This window comes from Oncorhynchus kisutch, linkage group LG19 (genome assembly GCF_002021735.2).
Source record: "Oncorhynchus kisutch isolate 150728-3 linkage group LG19, Okis_V2, whole genome shotgun sequence".
Lineage (NCBI taxonomy): Eukaryota > Metazoa > Chordata > Actinopteri > Salmoniformes > Salmonidae > Oncorhynchus > Oncorhynchus kisutch.
This window is the reverse complement of record NC_034192.2, coordinates 31,033,001-31,052,794: the sequence shown is the minus strand read 5'-3', so window position 1 is coordinate 31,052,794 and position 19,794 is coordinate 31,033,001. Positions and strand designations below refer to the sequence as shown.

At 45.9% G+C, this 19,794-nt stretch overlaps 1 protein-coding gene across 2 annotated transcripts; it reads right to left on the bottom strand.

Moving 5' to 3' along the window:
* Window positions 1-6,769: 6,769 nt before the first annotated feature.
* On the bottom strand, window positions 6,770-19,794 carry LOC109864656 (carnosine synthase 1). 2 transcript variants are annotated; one of them, XM_020452514.2, is made up of 9 exons: window positions 19,055-19,794; window positions 17,167-17,338; window positions 16,466-16,555; window positions 15,156-15,604; window positions 14,858-15,068; window positions 14,586-14,671; window positions 13,947-14,178; window positions 11,423-11,700; window positions 6,770-11,235 (listed from the first exon to the last, which is right to left on the bottom strand). In XM_020452514.2, exons 1-9 carry the CDS (start codon window positions 19,055-19,057, stop codon window positions 9,670-9,672), a joined length of 3,087 nt encoding a protein of 1,028 aa, XP_020308103.1. In that variant the 5' UTR covers window positions 19,058-19,794; the 3' UTR covers window positions 6,770-9,669. The 2 variants fall into 2 exon arrangements, with proteins under 2 accessions (XP_020308103.1, XP_020308104.1); XM_020452515.2 differs by lacking the exons at window positions 17,167-17,338; window positions 19,055-19,794 and adding an exon at window positions 16,921-17,159.

Sequence of the window (19,794 nt, the reverse complement as noted above, 5' to 3'; positions counted from 1 at the left end):
GGTCAGGATTCCTTAGCCGCAGGCAGAACAGTTCAAATTGGAGCAGCATCACGGCCAGGTGGACTGGAGACAGCAAGGAGTCATCATGCCAGGTAGTCCTGAGGCATGGTCCTAGGGCTCAGGTCCACCGAGAGAGAGAAAGAAAGAGAGAAAGAGAGAATTAGAGAGAGCATACTTAAATTCACACAGGACACCGGATAAGACAGGAGAAGTACTCCAGATATAACAAACTGACCCTAGCCCCCCGACACATAAACTACTGCAGCATAAAAACTGGAGAGTGAGACCGGAGCGGTCAGGAGACACTGTGGCCCCGTCCGATGATACCCCCGGACAGGGTCAAACAGGAAGGATATAACCCCACCCACTTTGCCAAACACAGCCCCCACACCACTAGAGGGATATCTTCAACCACCAACGTACCACCCTGAGACGAGGCCGAGTATAGCCCACAAAGATCTCCGCCATGGCACAACCCAAGGGGGGGGGGCACTCCGGACAGGAAGATGACGTCAGTGACTCAACCCACTCAAGTGACGCACCCCTCCTAGGGATGGCATGGAAGAGCACCAGTAAGCCAGTGACTCAGCCCCTGTAATAGGGTTAGAGGCAGAGACTCCCAGTGGAGAGATGGGAATCGGCCAGGCAGAAACAGCAAGGGCGGTTCGTTGCTCCAGAGCCCTTCCGTTCACCTTCACACTCCTGGACCAGACTACACTCCATCTTCAATAAAGACTTAAAGGTTGAGACCGAGTCTGCGTCTCTCACATGGGTTGGCAGACCATTCCATAAAAATTGACCTCTATAGGAGAAAGCCCTGCCTCCAGCTGTTTGCTTAGAAATTCTAGGGACAATTAGGAGGCCTCCGTCTTGTGACCGTAGCCTTCGTGTAGGTTTGTATGGCAGGACCAAATCAGAGAGATAGGTAGGAGCAAGCCCATGTAATGCTTTGAAGGTTAGCAATAAAACCTTGAAATCAGCCCTTACCTTGACTGGAAGCCGGTATTGGGAAGTAATATGAACAAATTTTTTGGTTCTAGTCAAGTTTATTTAGTGCTTTATACCCGGGTAGCTGGAAAGTAGAGCATTGCAGTAGTCTAACCTAGAAGTGACAAAAGCATGGATACATTTTTCTGCATCATTTTTGGACAGAAAGTTTCAGATTTTTGTAATGTTGGAAAAAAAAAAAAAAGCTGTCCTTGAAACAGTCTTGATATGTTCGTCAAAAGAAAGATCATCGTCCAGAGTAACGCCAAGGTCCTTCACAGTTTTATTTGAGACGACTGTACAACCATTAAGATTAATTGTCAGATTCAACAGAAGATCTCTTTGTTTCTTGGGACCTAGAACAAGCACCTCTGTTTTGTCCGAGTTTAAAAGAGTTTGACCGAGTTTGTCTCTCTCTCTCTCTCTGAGTCAAGTACTCACATTGTATGCACTGCAGTGCTAGCTAGCTATAGCTTATGCTTTCAGTACTAGATTCATTCTCTTATCTTTGATTGGATGGACAACATGTCAGTTCATGCTGCAAGAGCTCTGATAGGTTGGAGGACATCCTCTGGAAGTTGTCATATTTACTGTGTAAGTCAATGGAAGGGGGTGAGAACCATGAGCCTCCAAGGTTTTGTATTGAAGTCAATGTACGCAGAAGAGGACGGAAGCTAGCTGTCTTCTGGCTACACCATGGTGCTACCCTACAGAGTGCTGTTGAGGCTACTGTAGACCTTTGAAGAATAGTGTGTTTTAATCAATTATTTGGTGACATTTAGTATAGTTTTATCTAAAAAGTGTTAAGTCGCGTGAATCAAATCTGGTGAAAAAGGACAAAATGTAAGACTAAGTCACTGTTCTCAGTAACAAGCTTTTTATTAAGTATAACAAATGCAATCATCATGTACACGGGCTCAATGCAACACCACACAGGGCAAGCAGAGAACTGGTCTGTTCCTAACAAGGTTCTTCTGAAATACTCTGACAGAAATAGTTCCAGCTTCTGAGCTGGCCTATCAGAGTAGAGGCTGAGTGTGGTTTAAACTTGCTCAGCCTATCGTTGGCTCACAGGCTGGTCTCAGCCCCCAGGCGCTTCAGTTGACAGGTGTAGTTGTTGTTGTGCAGATTATCTGTGCGATCGCACCCTAGACTGCAGCGGCAGGCTCAGTTCCTGTCTTCGTGTTCCAACCTAACCTAACCTTAACTGTTTGCAACACCTCTTCTATGCATGTGTCAATGGCAAAAAATACAGTTTAAAAAAAAAAGCTTGACCACAGCCTCTCAGCTAGTCACGCTATATGTTGCACAACCTGTATTATAGCTTCAGCTCAAACAAAAGCCTGCATAGCAAACAAAACATATTCTCAATTCTCACAAAAGGTTAACTGTTACAATGTTTAAAAACAGTTTTTTGAAATTAAATTTAAGTTAGAAATCAATGATAGCAAATATCAATTAACAACCCCCCCCCCCGACGTTTCCGTCTTTTGAGCTTACTCAATCACTTTTTATAGCTACTATTTACAGGCATCCTGGGTCATATACAGTGTTCCTCACTGAGTTCCCTGAGTTCCCATCGGACCTTGTAGTCATGGCAGATAATATTCAAATTTTTGGTGACTTTAATATTCACATGAAAAAGTCCACAGACACACTCCAAAAGGCTTTCGGAGCCATCATCGACTCAGTGGGTTTTGTCCAACATGTCTCCGGACCTACTCACTGCCACAGTCATACTCTGGACCTAGTTTTGTCCCGTGGATCTTAATATTTTTCCTCATAATCTTGGACTATCGGACCACCATTTCATTACATTTGCAATCGCAGCAAATAATCTGCTCAGACCCCAACCAAGGAGCATAAAAATTTGTGCTATAAATTCTTGGACAACCCAACGGTTCCTAGATGCCCTTCCAGACTCCCTCCGCCTACCCAAGGACGTCAGAGTACAAAAATATGTTAACCACCTAACTGAGGAACTTCATTTAACCTTGCGCAATACCCTAGATGCAGTCGCACCCCTAAAAACAAAAAACATTTGTCATAAGAAACTAGCTCCCTGGTATATAGAAAATACCCTAGCTCTGAAGCAAGCTTCCAGAAAATTGGAACGGAAATGGCTCCACACCAAACTGGAAGTCTTCCGACTATCTTGGAAAGACAGTGCCGTGCAGTATCGAAGAGCCCTCACTGCTGCTCGATCATCCTATTTTTCCAACTTAATTGAGGAAAATAAGAACAATCCCAAATGTATTTTTAATACTGTAGCAAAGCTAACTAAAAAGCAGCTTTCCCAAGAGAGGGTGGCTTTCACTTCAGCAGTGATAAATTCATGAACTTTTTTGAGGAAAAGATCACGATCATTAGAAAGAAAATTACGGACTCCTCTTTAAATCTGCGTATTCCTTCAAAGCTCAGTTGTCCTGAGTCTGCAGAACTCTGCCAGGACCTAGGATCAAGGGAGACAACTCAAGTGTTTTAGTACTATATCTCTTGACACAATGATGAAAATAATCATGGCCTCTAAAACTTCAAGCTGTATACTGGACCTCATTCCAACTAAACTACTGAAAGAGCTGCTTCCTGTGCTTGGCCCTCCTATTTTGAACATAATAAATGGATCTCTATCCACCGGATGTGTACCAAACTCACTAAAAGTGGTAGTAATAAAGCCTCTCTTGAAAAAGCCAAACCTTGACCACAATTTTTTTATTTTTTATTAAATCGGCCTATAATGAATCTCCCATTCCTCTCAAAACATTAGAAAAAGCTGTTGCGCAGCAACTCACTGCCTTCCTGAAGACAAACAATGTATACGGAACGCTTCAGTCTGGTTTTAGACCCAATCATAGCACTGAGACTGCACTTGTGAAGGTGGTAAATTACCTTTTAATGGCGTCAGACCGAGGCTCTGCATCTGTCCTTGTGCTCCTAGACCTTAGTGCTGCTTTTGATACCATCGATCACCACATTCTTTTGGAGAGATTGGAAACCCAAATTGGTCTACACGGACAAGTTCTGGCCTGGTTTAGATCTTATCTGTCCGGAAGATATCAGTTTGTCTCTGTGGATGGTTTGTCCTCTGACAAATCAACTGTAAATGTCGGTGTTACTCAAGGTTCCGTTTTAGGATCACTATATACTGCTATGCGGATGACACACAGCTGTACATTTCGATGAAACATGGTGAAGCCCCAAAATTGCCCTCGCTGGAAGCCTGTGTTTCAGACATAAGGAAGTGGATGGCAGCAAATGTTCTACTTTTAACCTCGAACAAAACAGAGATGCTTGTTCTAGGTCCCAAGAAACAAAAGAGATCTTCTGTTGAATCTGACAATTAATCTTGATGGTTGTACAGTCGTCTCAAATAAAACTATGAAGTACCTTGGCGTTACTCTGGACCCTGATCTATCTTTTGACGAAATAATCAAGAAACTTTCTGTCCAAAAATGATGCAGACATATGTATCCACGCTTTTGTCACTTCTAGGTTAGACTACTGCAATGCTCTACTTTCCAGCTACCCGGACAGAGCACAAAATAAAGTTCAGTTAGTGCTAAACACAACTGCTAGAATCTTGACGAGAACCAAAAAATATCATATTACTCCAGTGCTAGCCTCTCTACACAGGCTTCCTGTTAAGGCAAGGGCTGATTTCAAGGTTTTACTGCTAACCTACAAAGCATTACATGGGCTTGCTCCTACCTATCTTTCCGATTTGGTCCTGCCGTACATACCTACACGTACGCTATGGGCACAAGACGCAGGCCTCCTCACTGTCCCTAGAATTTCTAAGTAAACAACTGGAGGCAGGGCTTTCTTTTTTTCTCCATTTTTTGTGGAATGGTCTGCCTACCCATGTGAGAGACGCAGACTCGGTCTCAACCTTTAAGTCTTTATTGAAAATTGAGTGTAGTCTGGCCCAGGAGTGTGAAGGTGAACAGAAACGGCACTGGAGCAACGAACTGCCCTTGCTGTCTCTACCTGGCCGATTCCCATCTCTCCACTGGGATTCTCTGCCTCTAACCCTATTACAGGTGCTGAGTCACTGGCTTACTGGTGCTCTTCCATGCCATCCCTAGGAGGGGTGCGTCACTTGAGTGGGTTGAGTCACTGACGTGGTCTTCCTGTCCGGAGTGGCGCCCCTCCCCCCTTGGGTTGTGCCGTGGCAGAGATCTTTGTGGGCTATACTCGGCCTCTTCTCAGGATGGTACGACGGTGGTTGAAGATATCCCTCTAGTGGTGTGGGGGCTGTGCTTTTGCACAGTGGGTGGGGTTATATCCTGCCTGTTTGGCCCTGTCCGGGGGTACCGTCGGACGGGGCCACAGTGTCTCCTGACCCCTCGTCTCAACCTCCAGTATTTATGCTGCAGTAGTTTATGTGCTGGGGGGCTTGTGTTCTATCTATCTCTCTCATCATGAGTACCTCTGCTATATCAGCCACCGCCAACACCCCTCCTATTAAACTAGTGGTTATTACGGTCTCATAAGTAATATGCCTAATGTTGGTTCTTACCCGAGACATTGTGGCTCTCCTCAGATGGGCCATCCTTCCCTCCGCCCACCTGTCGTCATGGGAATGTCCATTCTCAAAGGTGCTGATCTTGAGTTGACCCATCTGTGACTTAGGGGAATGATAGATGGGGTTTCACTTTACATTAGTGCCCTTATTCCTGCATTGTTACACTGTACTCACCCTGTACTTAGGGTTACTGCTGTAATGGAAACTGTTAAAGATAATTACAGCAGATAATAATCGTATTAAGTCTGACCAAACTGATGACATGAAGCTGTGCAGTTCATTTTGGCAGGCTTGTTTTGAGTCGAGAAAAACACTTCTGAAAACAAAACTTACTACTGCTGTAGTACTGCTCAGAGAATAACACACAAAGCTAAAGTGAAAAGTTTGAAAGAGGGGATCAAAAATCAAACCAAATGTAATTCACCCTTTTCCAGCTTCGAGATAAACAAAGTGGGAAATAGAAAGGGGGCACAGCGTGGGAGGTGACAGATGGGAAAATAGGAGGGAGGACAACAGAAGAAGGAATGGGAGGAGGGGGTGCATTAAAGGCTTGAATTACTTCAGATTTTTTTTCCTGAAAAGAAAGAAAGGGGGAGGGGGTGTGAGAGAAAAACTCAAACAAATGTAAATCTAAGGTTCGGCACTGAAGTGATTTGTGAACGGAAGCAGTTCCGACAGTCACTACTAGCAACAGGACTGCATCGAAGACTGAAAACAAGCACAACAAAGAGAGAGAAAGAGGGAGAAGGAAGGCCATAGGGAGGAAGACAGAGGGGGAAGATGGAGAGAAGTGGAGAACTGAGAAAGAGTGAGAGAAAAAGTCAAAACAAATGGATCAGGTTGTGTTTGTTGTTGTGTGTTTGTTGTTCTAAGGTTTACCACCGGTGTGATTTGTGAGGTGTAACTGAACCAGTTCCGACAGTCACTACTAGCAACAGGACTGGACTGCATCTAAGAAGCACTACTAAGAGAGAGAAAGAGGGAGAAGTCGTGGAAAACAGGTTTGGCAAACCTGTGCCAGGCTATTGAAAAGAAACAACAAGCAAAAACAAGTCTCTCTTTCACTTAGTAAAATAACCCTGACTCACTTAAATGTATAATCACCCCATCTACACACAGTGAGAAAGAGAGAGAGAAAACAGGTTTGAGACTACAGGGGGTTTGTATGGTGCATTGAAGCTCTGCTTTCAGATGTATTTAATTAATACATCCATTTCATTAAAAACAAAATCAATAAAATAAACAGAAAAGTTAAGAGTCTGTTGATTTGAATGTTTATTGTATTTTACATAACACAGGAAATGTACATTTACATTTGAATCAAAACAGTAGCCGAATCAAAACACTTGATCTTGATTCAAAACTTTGTTAAAGAAAAAGTAATTTCTACATCAGTTATTGTTTGTCAATATAACTAAGGAACAGAAAAATCCCTTTAAATCTGTGTTAACTTTAAGGCCTTGTTCTCCATTGCTCAATGGGAGAATGTGAAAACAATGTGTTAATCTAGACATTACATTCATATCTGTGATGTTACATATAACACATTCATCATCAGATGCATTGCAACTTAACAAATAAAGCAATTAACAAAACATGACAACATGAACATATTACATATTAATTTAATACAAAAGTTTGGATTTGGGGATTTTTTAGAAATTTGTTTTGGTTTTAGTGATGTAATCTGGCTCAGTTGTTTTATTCTTTAACTTTCCTGTCCCACCTCCTTTTTTGAAGAAAAGTCAGAAGTGTCTGCTACTATATAATTCCCAAATATTACCTCAGAAATACATAAACAATCAGAAACAGAAGAAGCAGGAAATCCTTAACCTTTTGACTACTGTGACCCTTGTCTGAGGGGTACTGAGGGATGGCATCTCAGTGTCATCAAGCCTACCGAGTACACCTGACACCAGACCGCAAATGCCACACCACAGACACTAACTGCCAAGATGAGGTCTTGCTCCGGAGTCAACGCATTTGCAATGTTGAAACTGCCTCAAATGACTTCCATAACAAAATAACACACTGCTTTTATGGGCTAAGCCGGGGAAAAATGGGTGCGAGTATGTTGAGTAATTAAATCTCCATTTCCGTACTCTTTAAGTTACTTATTTTGGGGTGAAACAACCTTTCACCTCAACCTTGCTAATTTAGACATGAACTTTCACACGACCTCTAACTAAGAATGAGGGAGGCAGAGTTCCAGAATTCCACATTTTCCAAGTCGTTTTTACGCGCCGACCCCGCAGACATCACCTCTGAGCCTGGATTTAGAAGGTTCCGCAATCAGCACCCCTGTCTACCTGTTCCAGCTATTGCACTGCTCTCCTCAAACCCCCTTCCTCAAAATCTTCCATCTTCTTCTGCTCTTCCTTCCCTACCACCCGTTCCAACCCTGGACTGCTGTGTGTTCAGTGTGCAGGCTATTAATCAATGTCTATGGCTGGATTATAATGTAGTAGGGTCGTTCCACCAATTAGGTGCCTTTTGAGTAGTGCAATTTAGTGAACAAAAAAAAAACTAATTTCATCCATTTTAAGATTGTCATAAAGAGCACATGTTCAACTTAATGAAAAACATCCCCATCTCAAAAAATTATAGTAAGTAAGTGCCTATTAAAGGAACAGGGTTGACAACTTCGTCTTAAAAAAAATCAGCCATAAATCACCTTGTGACCGGGGGAATGGAAGCTTGTGTGCAACAGGGAGGGGCAATTGTATGCAAGCTTCACAATTTTTTAATTCCCAAAAAATGATTCTAAATTGTCTCTCTCTATGGGCACCCTTTGCAATGCGGTTAAATGGATGCACCTGTTTTTCAAGGGAAATGGAGACTTCTGCTTTTCGACGTCAACACGGTGACAAGACATCTTAACTCCTCCACATTTACTGGACTGGTTCAACAGTCCAAAGAGGACCTCCCCCGACAGTTTTTTTTCTTCCCATCAGGACCAGAAAGAAAGAAACGCCACTCAGGTGTTTCTTTTAAGCCCATTACATTAGATGAATCTATGGGTAACAGGGTTGACATGTCATGCTCAACCAGCTACATTTCCCACAACAAAACACCAGAAAATGTCCAGAAAGATAGATAGAACCAGCTCATCTGTTTAATATATTTAAAAATGAATAGTTTCACCAATTAGAACGAGAGTTCAGTTCAGGTAACAGGGTTGACTTTAAAAATCAGGGACAGGGTTTTTTTTTCCCGTAGCCTGACGACTCACACTAAATTATTCCGCTGCTATGTCGTTCCCTACATACTTTAGTATGAGACTGCCATCATTGAAGGTGTTTGTGGTGATGAGGGGCGTTGTAAGTCATCAGCATTTGGATCGCCGCTAAATGTTGGTAGCCGGGTATTTTACTTCAAATGAATCACTAATTACATGAAATAAATAATAATCTTCAGAAATGACTTTTAAATGGCACTTCATTTAATATGGCAGGCTTTTAAAATTCAATATTTGTGCACTACTTAAAAATATCTAAGGGATGCAAAAGGCACTCATTATGTGGAACGACCCAGTAGAGTAGACTGCTGATACCACAACCTAATAGATAGCAGGGTTGGGTTCAATTCAAATTGAATGCTGTCAATTCAGGAAGTTAACCAACATTCCAATTCAATCATTTAACCAAGGGCCTCTATTTTTTTTTAATAACTTCTCAATAAAATGAGAAGTAGACGTTTTTCAGTTGTTTCATTTAAATCACTTCCTGAACCCTGGTAGATAGATAAGACACCCATACCATATTCTCGCTAATCACTGAAGATTATACCTTTTTGAAACTTGTATTCCTGAGATGGTCCCTAAAAATTTAAGTGAGAAAAATTGAAAGGTAGTGAGATATGTTTTGATATAACATTAGTGTTTTTTCTTGCTGTGATGTACCTTTTAAGCTAACTAAACTAACCCTTGCCCCTAGTACAAAAACCCCACCCGCACAAAGCATACACGTGCTAAACATGGGTTCTATTCAGAAGGGTCCAATGTTAGGAACAAACATTTAGACAGGACTAAAACACATATGCTTCTCTGTCATGTAGAACAGGGAATCGATTTCTGTATTATTTTGATCTGTGAGTAAAATCTAAACATTGCACCCTCCTGAACAAACCCCAGGTGCTTCTCCCACCTGACTTCCTGTCTAATGGAAGTGGGACAGGAAGTACCCCAGGTCGTAGCGTGGAGGACAGTGCAGGCCTAGCCCCTGGCAGAGGGCGAGGAGGCGCTGGCGAGCGTTGGCGGAGTTGTGGGCGTCTCTCACCCCGACATTACAGAAGGGCTCCTCGTACTCCCCAGAGATCAATTCATCCTCCTCAGCCAGCTCGTTCAGCCACAGCGCCCCGTCCTGGTGCAGCCCTCGTAGGCGCTCAGGGCTGGCTGTGCTTCTCAGGGCCTGGAGGTGCTGGGACACCACAACCATCACCCCAGCAAAGTGGCCTCTGGCTGGGAGCGCTGTGGCCGAGGGCAGGCACGGACGCACCCCACAGGACACCATGAAGGCGGCCATCAGGATGTCCACGCCGTACAGCTGCTGGATCCAGTCGCGCAGGTAGAAGCCGCCCATGCGGGCGTTGATCTCAATGAGCCTCGGGCCCACCTCTGTCATCTTCAGCTCAACATTGAACACGCCGTCTTGCAGGCCGCAGCCCAGGCAGGCGTGGTGTGCCGCGCGAATCAGCTGAGCACGCTTGTCCGGCGCCAGTCCCGAGGGCATCTGGGAGGCCGTCTCGGTGAAAGCCGGAGCACGGGTGGGGCCATTGTCGGACACGAAAGCGCCCTCCAGTCGCCCCTCAAACAGGACCACATCCACGTCGTGCTCTGTGCCTCCCACGTACTCCATGAGGGTCATGGCGTTGCCCCAGCCCAGGCCAATGCCAGGGTAGTCTGTCTCCTCGCGGAGGTCCCCGCCGATCCTCTCAAAGTGTGCCAGGCTTTCCCCCAGAGAGCCCACCTTCCTCACGCCCACCGCCCCGGCCCCATACTCCAGCTTCATGACGGCAGGGAACCTCACCACCCCTACACTGGCCCCACCAGGCCCCTCCCCCCCCCCACTGGCTGCCTTCTCCAGATCCAGGGCGCTCTCCACATGGATACAGGGAACAGCATAGGAAGAAGGGGAGGGAGAAAGGAGGGGAGCGGAGGGCCGGAAAGTGCAGAAGGACAGTGAGAAGGACGAGGAGGCTGAGGCGGATGAAGAGGTAGGGGCGGTAGTGTCGGGTTTGCCCATTGCCTCATTGAAAAGATCCCCCCTGTCAAAATCAGCCATAGCTCTCATGCTATCCCCTTCCATGTTGACCATGCCGTTGACCATACCGTTCTGCTGTCTTCCTCTCCTCTCACCTTCTCTAAACTCAACCAGGCCATCCGCCTGACCGGAGGGTTGCTCAACACTGGTCAGGTTAGTCCCAGTAGACTTCCGTAAGCCCAGGAGGTGCCTGTGGGTGCGGCTCTTCTCCTTCGCGATGCAGATGGCCTCTGGAGGAGGCCCCCTGAGCCCCAGCCTATCACAGACCAGAGACGTCAGCACCACGCAGTCATCCCAGAAACACACGCAGCCATCAGGGCGGAGCCCAGAGGACAACAGCCAATCACAAATGCGGGAGCAGTGCTGGTCGTCACGGCGGTGGTCGGGCAGGTCTGGCAGGGGCAGGAAGTGGTCGACCAGCTGGGAGGCGAAGTGGGCGGGGTCACAGTCCACAAGCAGGATCTGATTGGAGGGGAAGGAGTTGGTAAGGTCAGTTCAGAACATTAGCATAACTGGCTAACCAGTAACCATTAATGTGTCACTTAATCAGACTTTGCAATGCAGTAAAATGCACTTCTAAAATAGCGGAAAAGTCTGTTGGCGGCAATCTATTCACTTTCATTAGTTCATTCCCCATGTAGACATTCACCTTGAGTTTGTACTTTTTGGCTGCTCCCCAAATGAACTTCTTACTGTGTCCTCCAGCTCCCACCACCAGCACAGTCTTCTCCTGCATCAGGTAGTACTGGGAGCGGAGGAGGGGGGTGAGAAGGAGGGTGCCCCTACTCCACCCCTCTATCCCACTGTCACATCCCTCCAGCCCCATCCCTTGCTCCGGGAAGGAGGAGCGGAGACAGAGGGAGGGGTGGAGGCCAAGGACAACAGGGATGATGATGTAACCATCCATGGTGAAGAGGAGGTCTACGCCTAGGAGAGATGGAGTGGAATGGAGGTAGAGAGAGAGAGAGGGAGTGGAATGGAGGTAGAGAGAGAGAGAGAGAGAGAGAGAGAGAGAGAGAGAGGGAGTGGAATGGAGGTAGAGAGAGAGAGAGAGAGAGGGAGTGGAATGGAGGTAGAGAGAGAGAGAGAGAGAGAGAGAGAGAGAGGGAGTGGAATGGAGGTAGAGAGAGAGAGAGAGAGAGAGAGAGAGAGAGAGAGAGAGAGAGAGAGAGAGAGAGAGAGAGAGAGGGAGTGGAATGGAGGTAGAGAGAGAGAGAGAGAGAGAGAGAGAGAGAGAGAGAGAGAGAGAGAGAGAGAGAGAGAGAGAGAGAGAGAGAGAGAGAGAGAGAGAGAGAGAGAGAGAGAGAGAGAGAGAGAGAGAGAGAGTGGAATGGAGGTAGAGAAAGAGGGAGAGTAGAATGGAGGTAGAGAGAGAGAGAGAGGGAGTGGAATGGAGGTAGAGAGAAAGAGAGAGGGAGTGGAATGGAGGTAGAGAGAGAGAGAGAGGGAGTGGAATGGAGGTAGAGAGAGAGAGAGAGAGAGAGAGAGAGAGAGAGAGAGAGCGAGAGGAATGGAGGTAGAGAGAGAGAGAGAGAGAGAGAGAGAGAGAGAGGAATGGAGGTAGAGAGAGAGAGAGAGGGAGTGGAATGGAGGTAGAGAGAGAGAGAGAGAGAGAGAGGGAGTAGAATGGAGGTAGAGAGAGAGAGAGAGAGGGAGTGGAATGGAGGTAGAGAGAGAGAGAGAGAGAGAGAGAGAGAGAGAGAGGAATGGAGGTAGAGAGAGAGAGGAATGGAGGTAGAGAGAGAGAGGAATGGAGGTAGAGAGAGAGAGAGAGAGAGAGAGAGAGGAATGGAGGTAGAGAGAGAGAGAGAGAGAGGGAGTGGAATGGAGGTAGAGAGAGAGAGCGAGAGAGAGGGAGTGGAATGGAGGTAGAGAGAGAGCGAGAGAGAGGAATGAGGTAGAGAGAGAGGAGTGGAATGGAGGTAGAGAGAGAGAGAGTGAGTGGAATGGAGGTAGAGAGAGAGAGAGAGAGAGTGGAATGGAGGTAGAGAGAGAGAGAGAGAGAGAGAGAGGGAGTGGAATGGAGGTAGAGAGAGAGAGAGGGAGTGGAATGGAGGTAGAGAGAGACAGAGGGAGTGGAATGGAGGTAGAGAGATACAGAGGGAGTGGAATGGAGGTAGAGAGAGACAGAGGGAGTGGAATGGAGGTAGAGAGAGACAGAGGGAGTGGAATGGAGGTAGAGAGAGAGAGGGAGTGGAATGGAGGTAGAGAGAGAGAGGGAGTAGAATGGAGGTAGAGAGGGAGTAGAATGGAGGTAGAGAGAGAGAGGGAGTGGAATGGAGGTAGAGAGAGAGAGGGAGTGGAATGGAGGTAGAGAGAGAGAGGGAGTGGAATGGAGGTAGAGAGAGAGAGGGAGTGGAATGGAGGTAGAGAGAGAGAGGGAGTGGAATGGAGGTAGAGAGAGAGAGGGAGTGGAATGGAGGTAGAGAGAGAGAGGGAGTGGAATGGAGGTAGAGAGAGAGAGGGAGTGGAATGGAGGTAGAGAGAGAGAGGGAGTGGAATGGAGGTAGAGAGAGAGAGGGAGTGGAATGGAGGTAGAGAGAGAGAGGGAGTGGAATGGAGGTAGAGAGAGAGAGGGAGTGGAATGGAGGTAGAGAGAGAGAGGGAGTGGAATGGAGGTAGAGAGAGAGAGGGAGTGGAATGGAGGTAGAGAGAGAGAGGGAGTGGAATGGAGGTAGAGAGAGAGAGAGGGAGTGGAATGGAGGTAGAGAGAGAGAGAGAGGGAGTGGAATGGAGGTAGAGAGAGAGAGGGAGTGGAATGGAGGTAGAGAGAGAGAGGGAGTGGAATGGAGGTAGAGAGAGAGAGAGGGAATGGAGGTAGAGAGAGGGAGTGGAATGGAGGTAGAGAGAGGGGGGGAGTGGAATGGAGGTAGAGAGAGACAGAGGGAGTGGAATGGAGGTAGAGAGAGACAGAGGGAGTGGAATGAAGGTAGAGAGAGACAGAGGGAGTGGAATGGAGGTAGAGAGAGACAGAGGGAGTGGAAGGGTCAGACAGCAGCTCAGGGAGACATAGGAGTGTTGACAGAGTGAGACTTGTGATGGTATAAGTAGACCCATGTTTTCAGAGAGGCTTCGACATCAATCTGCAGTAATCTATATCAAGTCATAGATCAACTCAGACGGCTTCATGCTACATTAGAGGGAAAGCTTTGGCAGTTAGACAACACACACACCTATCATGTCGGTCTGGGCGCCCGCTCCACCACGCAGTTCCGCGGACATGCTTGACTCTGTTTCCATGACAACACGAAGGCAGGACAGGGCGGTGTCCGTTGCTAAGCGATGGAGAGAAGTTGCCATGGTAGGGTCAGTGAAACCGCACTCTAATAGGGTGGTCTCCAAGGACTGAGAGAGGGAGTGGCTGTGAGAGAGAGGGGTGTCGGACACACCCACTCTACACACCAACTGAGGGAGAGGGATAGAGAGGGAGGGGGAGGGAAAGAAGAGAGAAGTTAGTGAAAAGGTAATGGATTTCAAACATTGCAGTTAATGTATATGGTCTTTTACAGGAATTTGTCTCACATTCCCAAGTTAGACATTTACAGAGCTATATACATTCATATATATATATATATAGCTCTGTAAATACACACGTACATACATATTCATACATCTATATATATACACACATATATATCTATCTTTATACATATATCTCTATCTATACACACACACAAATACATATATACACACACACACACGCTATAGGTGTACAGTATTGAGGGTCAATACAAATTGTGATGCACATAGTCAACATTTCATTTCTCTCTCCTACCTCGTTCTCTCTCGTTCTCTCTCTCTCTTTCGCTCACCTTGTAGAGGAGAGGCAGGTCCAGAGGTGAGCGACTTACGATGGCACACAGTCTGAAGGACAGGTCTGGAACCTGAGGCCTGCAGTCTGACACACACACACAACAACTACTACTTCACTATGATAACACCAAGAGGATGTGGTAATGGCCATAGTACATCACATTGTACTAGAGTCCTTACAAGTCATGTGAGGATCACATTCAAATAATCATGAAAATAAGGTCCTTAAACCTCGAACTACCCCCATCTGTCCCAGACTCAAAGCCCTCACCGGTGTACTGTTCCCAGGTGCGGTCCTCTACCCGCGGCCCAGGCTTCAGTGGGGAGCAGTAGGCCTCCAGCAGCACTGCCTCTCCAGGGAGGAGCTGGGGCAGGAGATAACCTACCTTGGCCCAGACCTCATCCCTGTTGTTCCTGGACAGGTAGACAGGGGGTGAGGTTGCCTCGCCCACGAACGTCCCACCACTGCGCCTGAGCACCACCTATACACAAAGTGAAAGGAAAGCTTGAGGATTTGTGTACAGTTACACAAAGGCTGACTAAAATATCCTCTAAGAAACAGGACATACACTCTCAGATCCCTTCATATCCTCAGACTCCAGGAAAGAGTCCACCTTGTTTCGGACGGAGTTCATCCCTCCCTCCACCCCCTTTTCTAGGTGCACCACCTCCACCCCTCCTGTCCTGCCCTCCTCCAGTCCCATCTGTCCCGGGGGCAACAGTAAGGCCAGCGTCGGGGGGCAGTGGATCTTGGCCTTTTGCAGCAGAACCCTGGTGGTCAGAACATCCCCCCAGAATCGACACAGTGCGCCGGAACCTCCGCTTGGGCAGTCTGTCTCCCGGGTCACTTCCTCCTCAGCCCAAGGGTCACATGACAGGAAGTAGGTGACCTTGCGAGGGGGGTTGAAGTTGGAGAGGAAAGTGCGGCCTCCCAAGTCAAAGGTGACAGCCTTGTGGACCAGGAGGGAGGGGGAGGAGTGAGAGAGCCATGAAGGAGAAAGACACAGGAGAGCATCTCCTAGACAGAAGAAGAGAGAAATGGGTGGGGTAGAGAGAGACCGAGGGGGGTGGGGTGTGTGAAAGGGGCAAACGAGAGAGAGAAAGACGGAGGGACAGAAGGAGCGGGTAATGGGGAAAGTGAGGTCGAGAGAAATTGGATTGGGGTAAGAGAGAGAGAGAGGAAGAAAGAGGAGAGGGGAAGGGAGGGAAGAGAGATTCTTGACCGGTCACAGCTTTCCATGAAAATATAGAAAAAGGTCAAAAGTCATAGAAGCCTGTCAACTAAAGTGTAAAGTGTTTTAGTCTGTTATTGGTCATAACAGAGACAAAGCAGGAAGGAGAATTACTATTTATGTATAAATAGAGTAATGAAGGGCAGTGACAATCTCATTAAATGTCAACCTGCACTAGTGATCTTTTCCCTCAACCTTTTGGCCATCAGTCTAAAATTAGAGCCATCGCTGTTTGACTTTTCTCTGTAGGGGGTGATTATGTTATTTTATAATGACACCAATGAATCCCATAAAAGGATTACCATTCCAACATTTCTTTTCCCGGCGATCTGGCAAGGCAAAGTTAAGGTCCATAGATGGTGAAGAAAGCCTTGTTCAAGCTAACACCATTATGGGAGGCACTAAGGAACACTTGGAAGACCTCTTGGAAAACACTTTGGCACATACTTTGAAAGGAGGGGTGTATGTTTTAACTATTGCTCTGGCCAAATAGGCTTTTACATTGAATTACTGTCAGACATCTACAGGTTAGCACAAACTGGTACAGGTTGGTATAAAGTACCAAATTATAAATATAACAGAGTGATTTACAGCCTGTTTGTACACATCGGTTGTGTTTCCTGTCTGGCTGCATTCTGCTAGCGTACCTGGGCTCCGTTGGCCTGCCTCCAACAGCAGAGAGAGGTAGGGGAGGGGGGATCCCAAAACACAGACACACAGCTCAGAGTGACTCATACCTAGAAGAGAAGGAAAACAGTACAACAGCCATTAGTGGCAAGGTCAAATTCCCCATGCATCAGTGCAGCCCTTCACTATGTAATAGAAAGTAGTTAATGAATGTTAGCCAATACAAAAGTTAGGTCCAAAAACAACCATATAGGGGCCAGCAAATATAGCAGAAGGTCATCTTAGCTCATTGAAGGACCCACAACCTTTTTGCTTACATCCCCAGAGTCCTCTGGCCCTTTCCCCTCTGCAAACACTAAATGGGTAGGAGATATGGGCTAGGGTCTTGCCTAGGGGTTGTTTTTGGACCAGGTAAGAGTAAACGGAAACACACCTGTTCACCTAGTAGCCCATTGACATATAGTACTAAACTCACTTGGTCTGGGTGACTCTGTGCAGGTTAAGATCCAGTGTTTGTGAAAGGTTCACCTGGCCTGGGGGCTTAACTCAGGTGGTTCAAACATTCAGAGCGTTGCAGATAGAAAGGTAAGGTCATAGAGCGGCCACAATTCCCATGTCATAGGGATTGTAATAAACAGCGTCCAGTGTCTTTCTAGCCTGGTACATTTCTATCTGCGTCATCCTGTACGTTTCAGCCGGGTGATCGTAGCCCGGGTCTCACCCTGTGGCAGGTCCTGTGTTTCAGGCAGGTCGATCTCCCTCAGAGCCTCTTGCAGGGTCTGGAACAGAGCCACCTCCTGGTTGGAGGACCATAACCTCGGTCCCCCAGTAGCACATCCTCCTGGAGAGGAGAGGCTGGGGACAACGGTGGTGGGGAGAGAGCTGAGAGAGAGCTGTGGGAGACAGGATGTGTGGAGAGACATAACATAAATGTTAAAAGGATACCTGTTGAGAGATGGAGACGGAGAAAGAGAAGGGGTCAAAGGGATTGTAAAATGAGGGAACAGATGGATGTTCAGGGATAAAAGAGGACAAAATGGTGATCCTGAGCCAGAATAATGAGCCATTATAGCTTACTACTGATTTATAAACCATCTACAAATAACTACTTATAAACCATTTACAAATCCTCCATTAACTGTTTTTCCTTGATGTAAAACATGAATGTGTCTTACCAAACACTGTCTGAGAGGAACATGAATGTCAGAGTGCCACTGATACTGTTAAACACATGCCACTGGCAGCTGTGTGTGTACATCAAACCCATGTAGTAAACACACCCATTCATTAACACACACACACACACACACACATGCAAAGTTATGGATTTATTGACTTTAAACACACATTTATTCCACCAAAGCATTGACTGATTGATATGTCGACCAGAAAACACTAAGAGCTCTCTCTTCTGGTTATATGGGTATTAAGTTAATCAAATCAGTTTTATCCTTGAACAGGGGAAAAAAACTATGTTTGAAGTTGATATTAAAATATTATTTTTTTACAGAAAATTATATCTTAGAATCTTCGAGTTAGCTGACTAAATCATTAAACGTGCATTGTAAGAGTCTCCGTGGCTCTCTCTACTTCAATACCAGGTTGTGTGGGTGCTCAGATTAGATGCGATACATACTAACAAACCACATGCATTGTTATGCAAAACGATCACCTACACAGCAACGGCATTGTTTGGTGTGCAATCATGTGAGAACAATACACACGGTCCACTTGTTCTCTCCTTCCACTCTCGTCACCCTCTCTTTGTCCTCACTCCTCCTTCACCCCTCTGTTTGCCCATCACCAGATATGTTTATTTACATTTTTATTTTTTATTTAGACACCTGAAGGGTTTTTAAACTCTGTTTAATTCCCACCATCGTATACTTGTAGAGCTCCAGTAGTTTGCTGCCTCAGAGTAATATCTTGTCAAAGAATGCCAAGGTTTTCAGTTTCACATACTGTATAAGACATTCAATGAAACTATAAATACTTATTGGCACCGTAGAAAATACAGCCCCACCTCTCGCTCAGCATTACTTGCACTGTAACCTATGTAAATCAAACTTGACACTCTAAATTTAACACGATACGCACAGACCCTCAGACACTTTCTCTCACACACAGACAACAGGCAGAACTGTAACGGTTCCCGAGATTAACCGTCGCAGCTGTTTCCCTCCAATCTCTCTCTATTCCTCTCATTCTCTCAGCAGCCTCGCTCCGTTACACCTAGTCCTTCAGTCTCTGCCACCCTGTCTTAGTCTCTTTCATTCCCCACTGAATCAGCGATTCCCTCACAGGCATTACTGTCAAACATAAAATGTCTAACTTGTATTTCAACACATACATGTTGCACTCAATTGCATTTGCATGCTAAATACTGCAAAAACTATTCAAACAACTTCTAAAATGTAATAAAAATGCAGAGCAAAAAGAAGCAGACCTTTTATCATGCAATAACATACAACAACTATCACGTTCCCACAATTATAGGAGAAACTTTGGAGAAAAGCTAAAAGAACACTTCCTTAAAATAGAAACATTGAAAGCCTGCAGATATAAGCTCACATCAATGTCCATGCAACAACTCTCCTGATTAAACTCACCATAGTGTCTGCAGTGACCAAGTGGCAACCTGGAAATGACAGAAAGAGAAAGAAAGTGAGAGGGTAAGGTAAAAGAGGGAGGGGAGGGAGGGAGCAAACTGGAAAGGGCCAGAGGAGGGAGGGGGACAGAAAGAGGAAAAGTGGAGCATACGGATAGCAGAGAAGAAGAGTACAAGTAAAAACACAACAGATGACATGCTATAAAACCTGTCTGTTTTCTTGTGTAATATATTGTAAAAAGCCCACGTGAGCCTAATAAATATACGTGGCAGTATTATGACCTGTAGGCTATTTAAAAACACAAACACATTGTGAGAGCCAAGGCACTTCCATAGACCTTGGATATCACAGGAATACCAACCTGTTGTTCTGTTGTGATACCCTGCCATGCAAATGATGCTATGGATGTTACATCCCCAATTACATGTAAATACTTATTGGCGTAGTCGGCAACTTAAATGGGCAAGTTCACTTTCCATCGTTCAATCCCTTTCCGTAATTGAAGTCAATACAATAATCTCTGAAAGAACAATGGTAAATCCCTTGTACACCAAACACATTACACAGACATTATAGGCTAACCTTTTTCAACCCTGGTTAGGGCTGTGGTGGTCATGAAATTGTGTTAGCCGGTAACCGTCATGTAAATAACTGTCGGTCTCACGGTAATTGACTGTTAATTAACATAAACACGCCGAGCATCTCTGGGCTTCCACGCATCGCCAACAAGCCACTGATGC

Excerpts from the sequence above, each read along its gene's own strand:
- LOC109864656 (XM_020452514.2), bottom strand. Across the intron at positions 15,069-15,155 it reads ATATGAAGGGATCTGAGAGT|GTGGTGCTCAGGCGCAGTGG; the intron begins GTATGTCCTGTT and ends CTTTGTGTATAG. Across the intron at positions 14,672-14,857 it reads CACCTGGGAACAGTACACCG|ACTGCAGGCCTCAGGTTCCA; the intron begins GTGAGGGCTTTG and ends TGTGTGTGTCAG.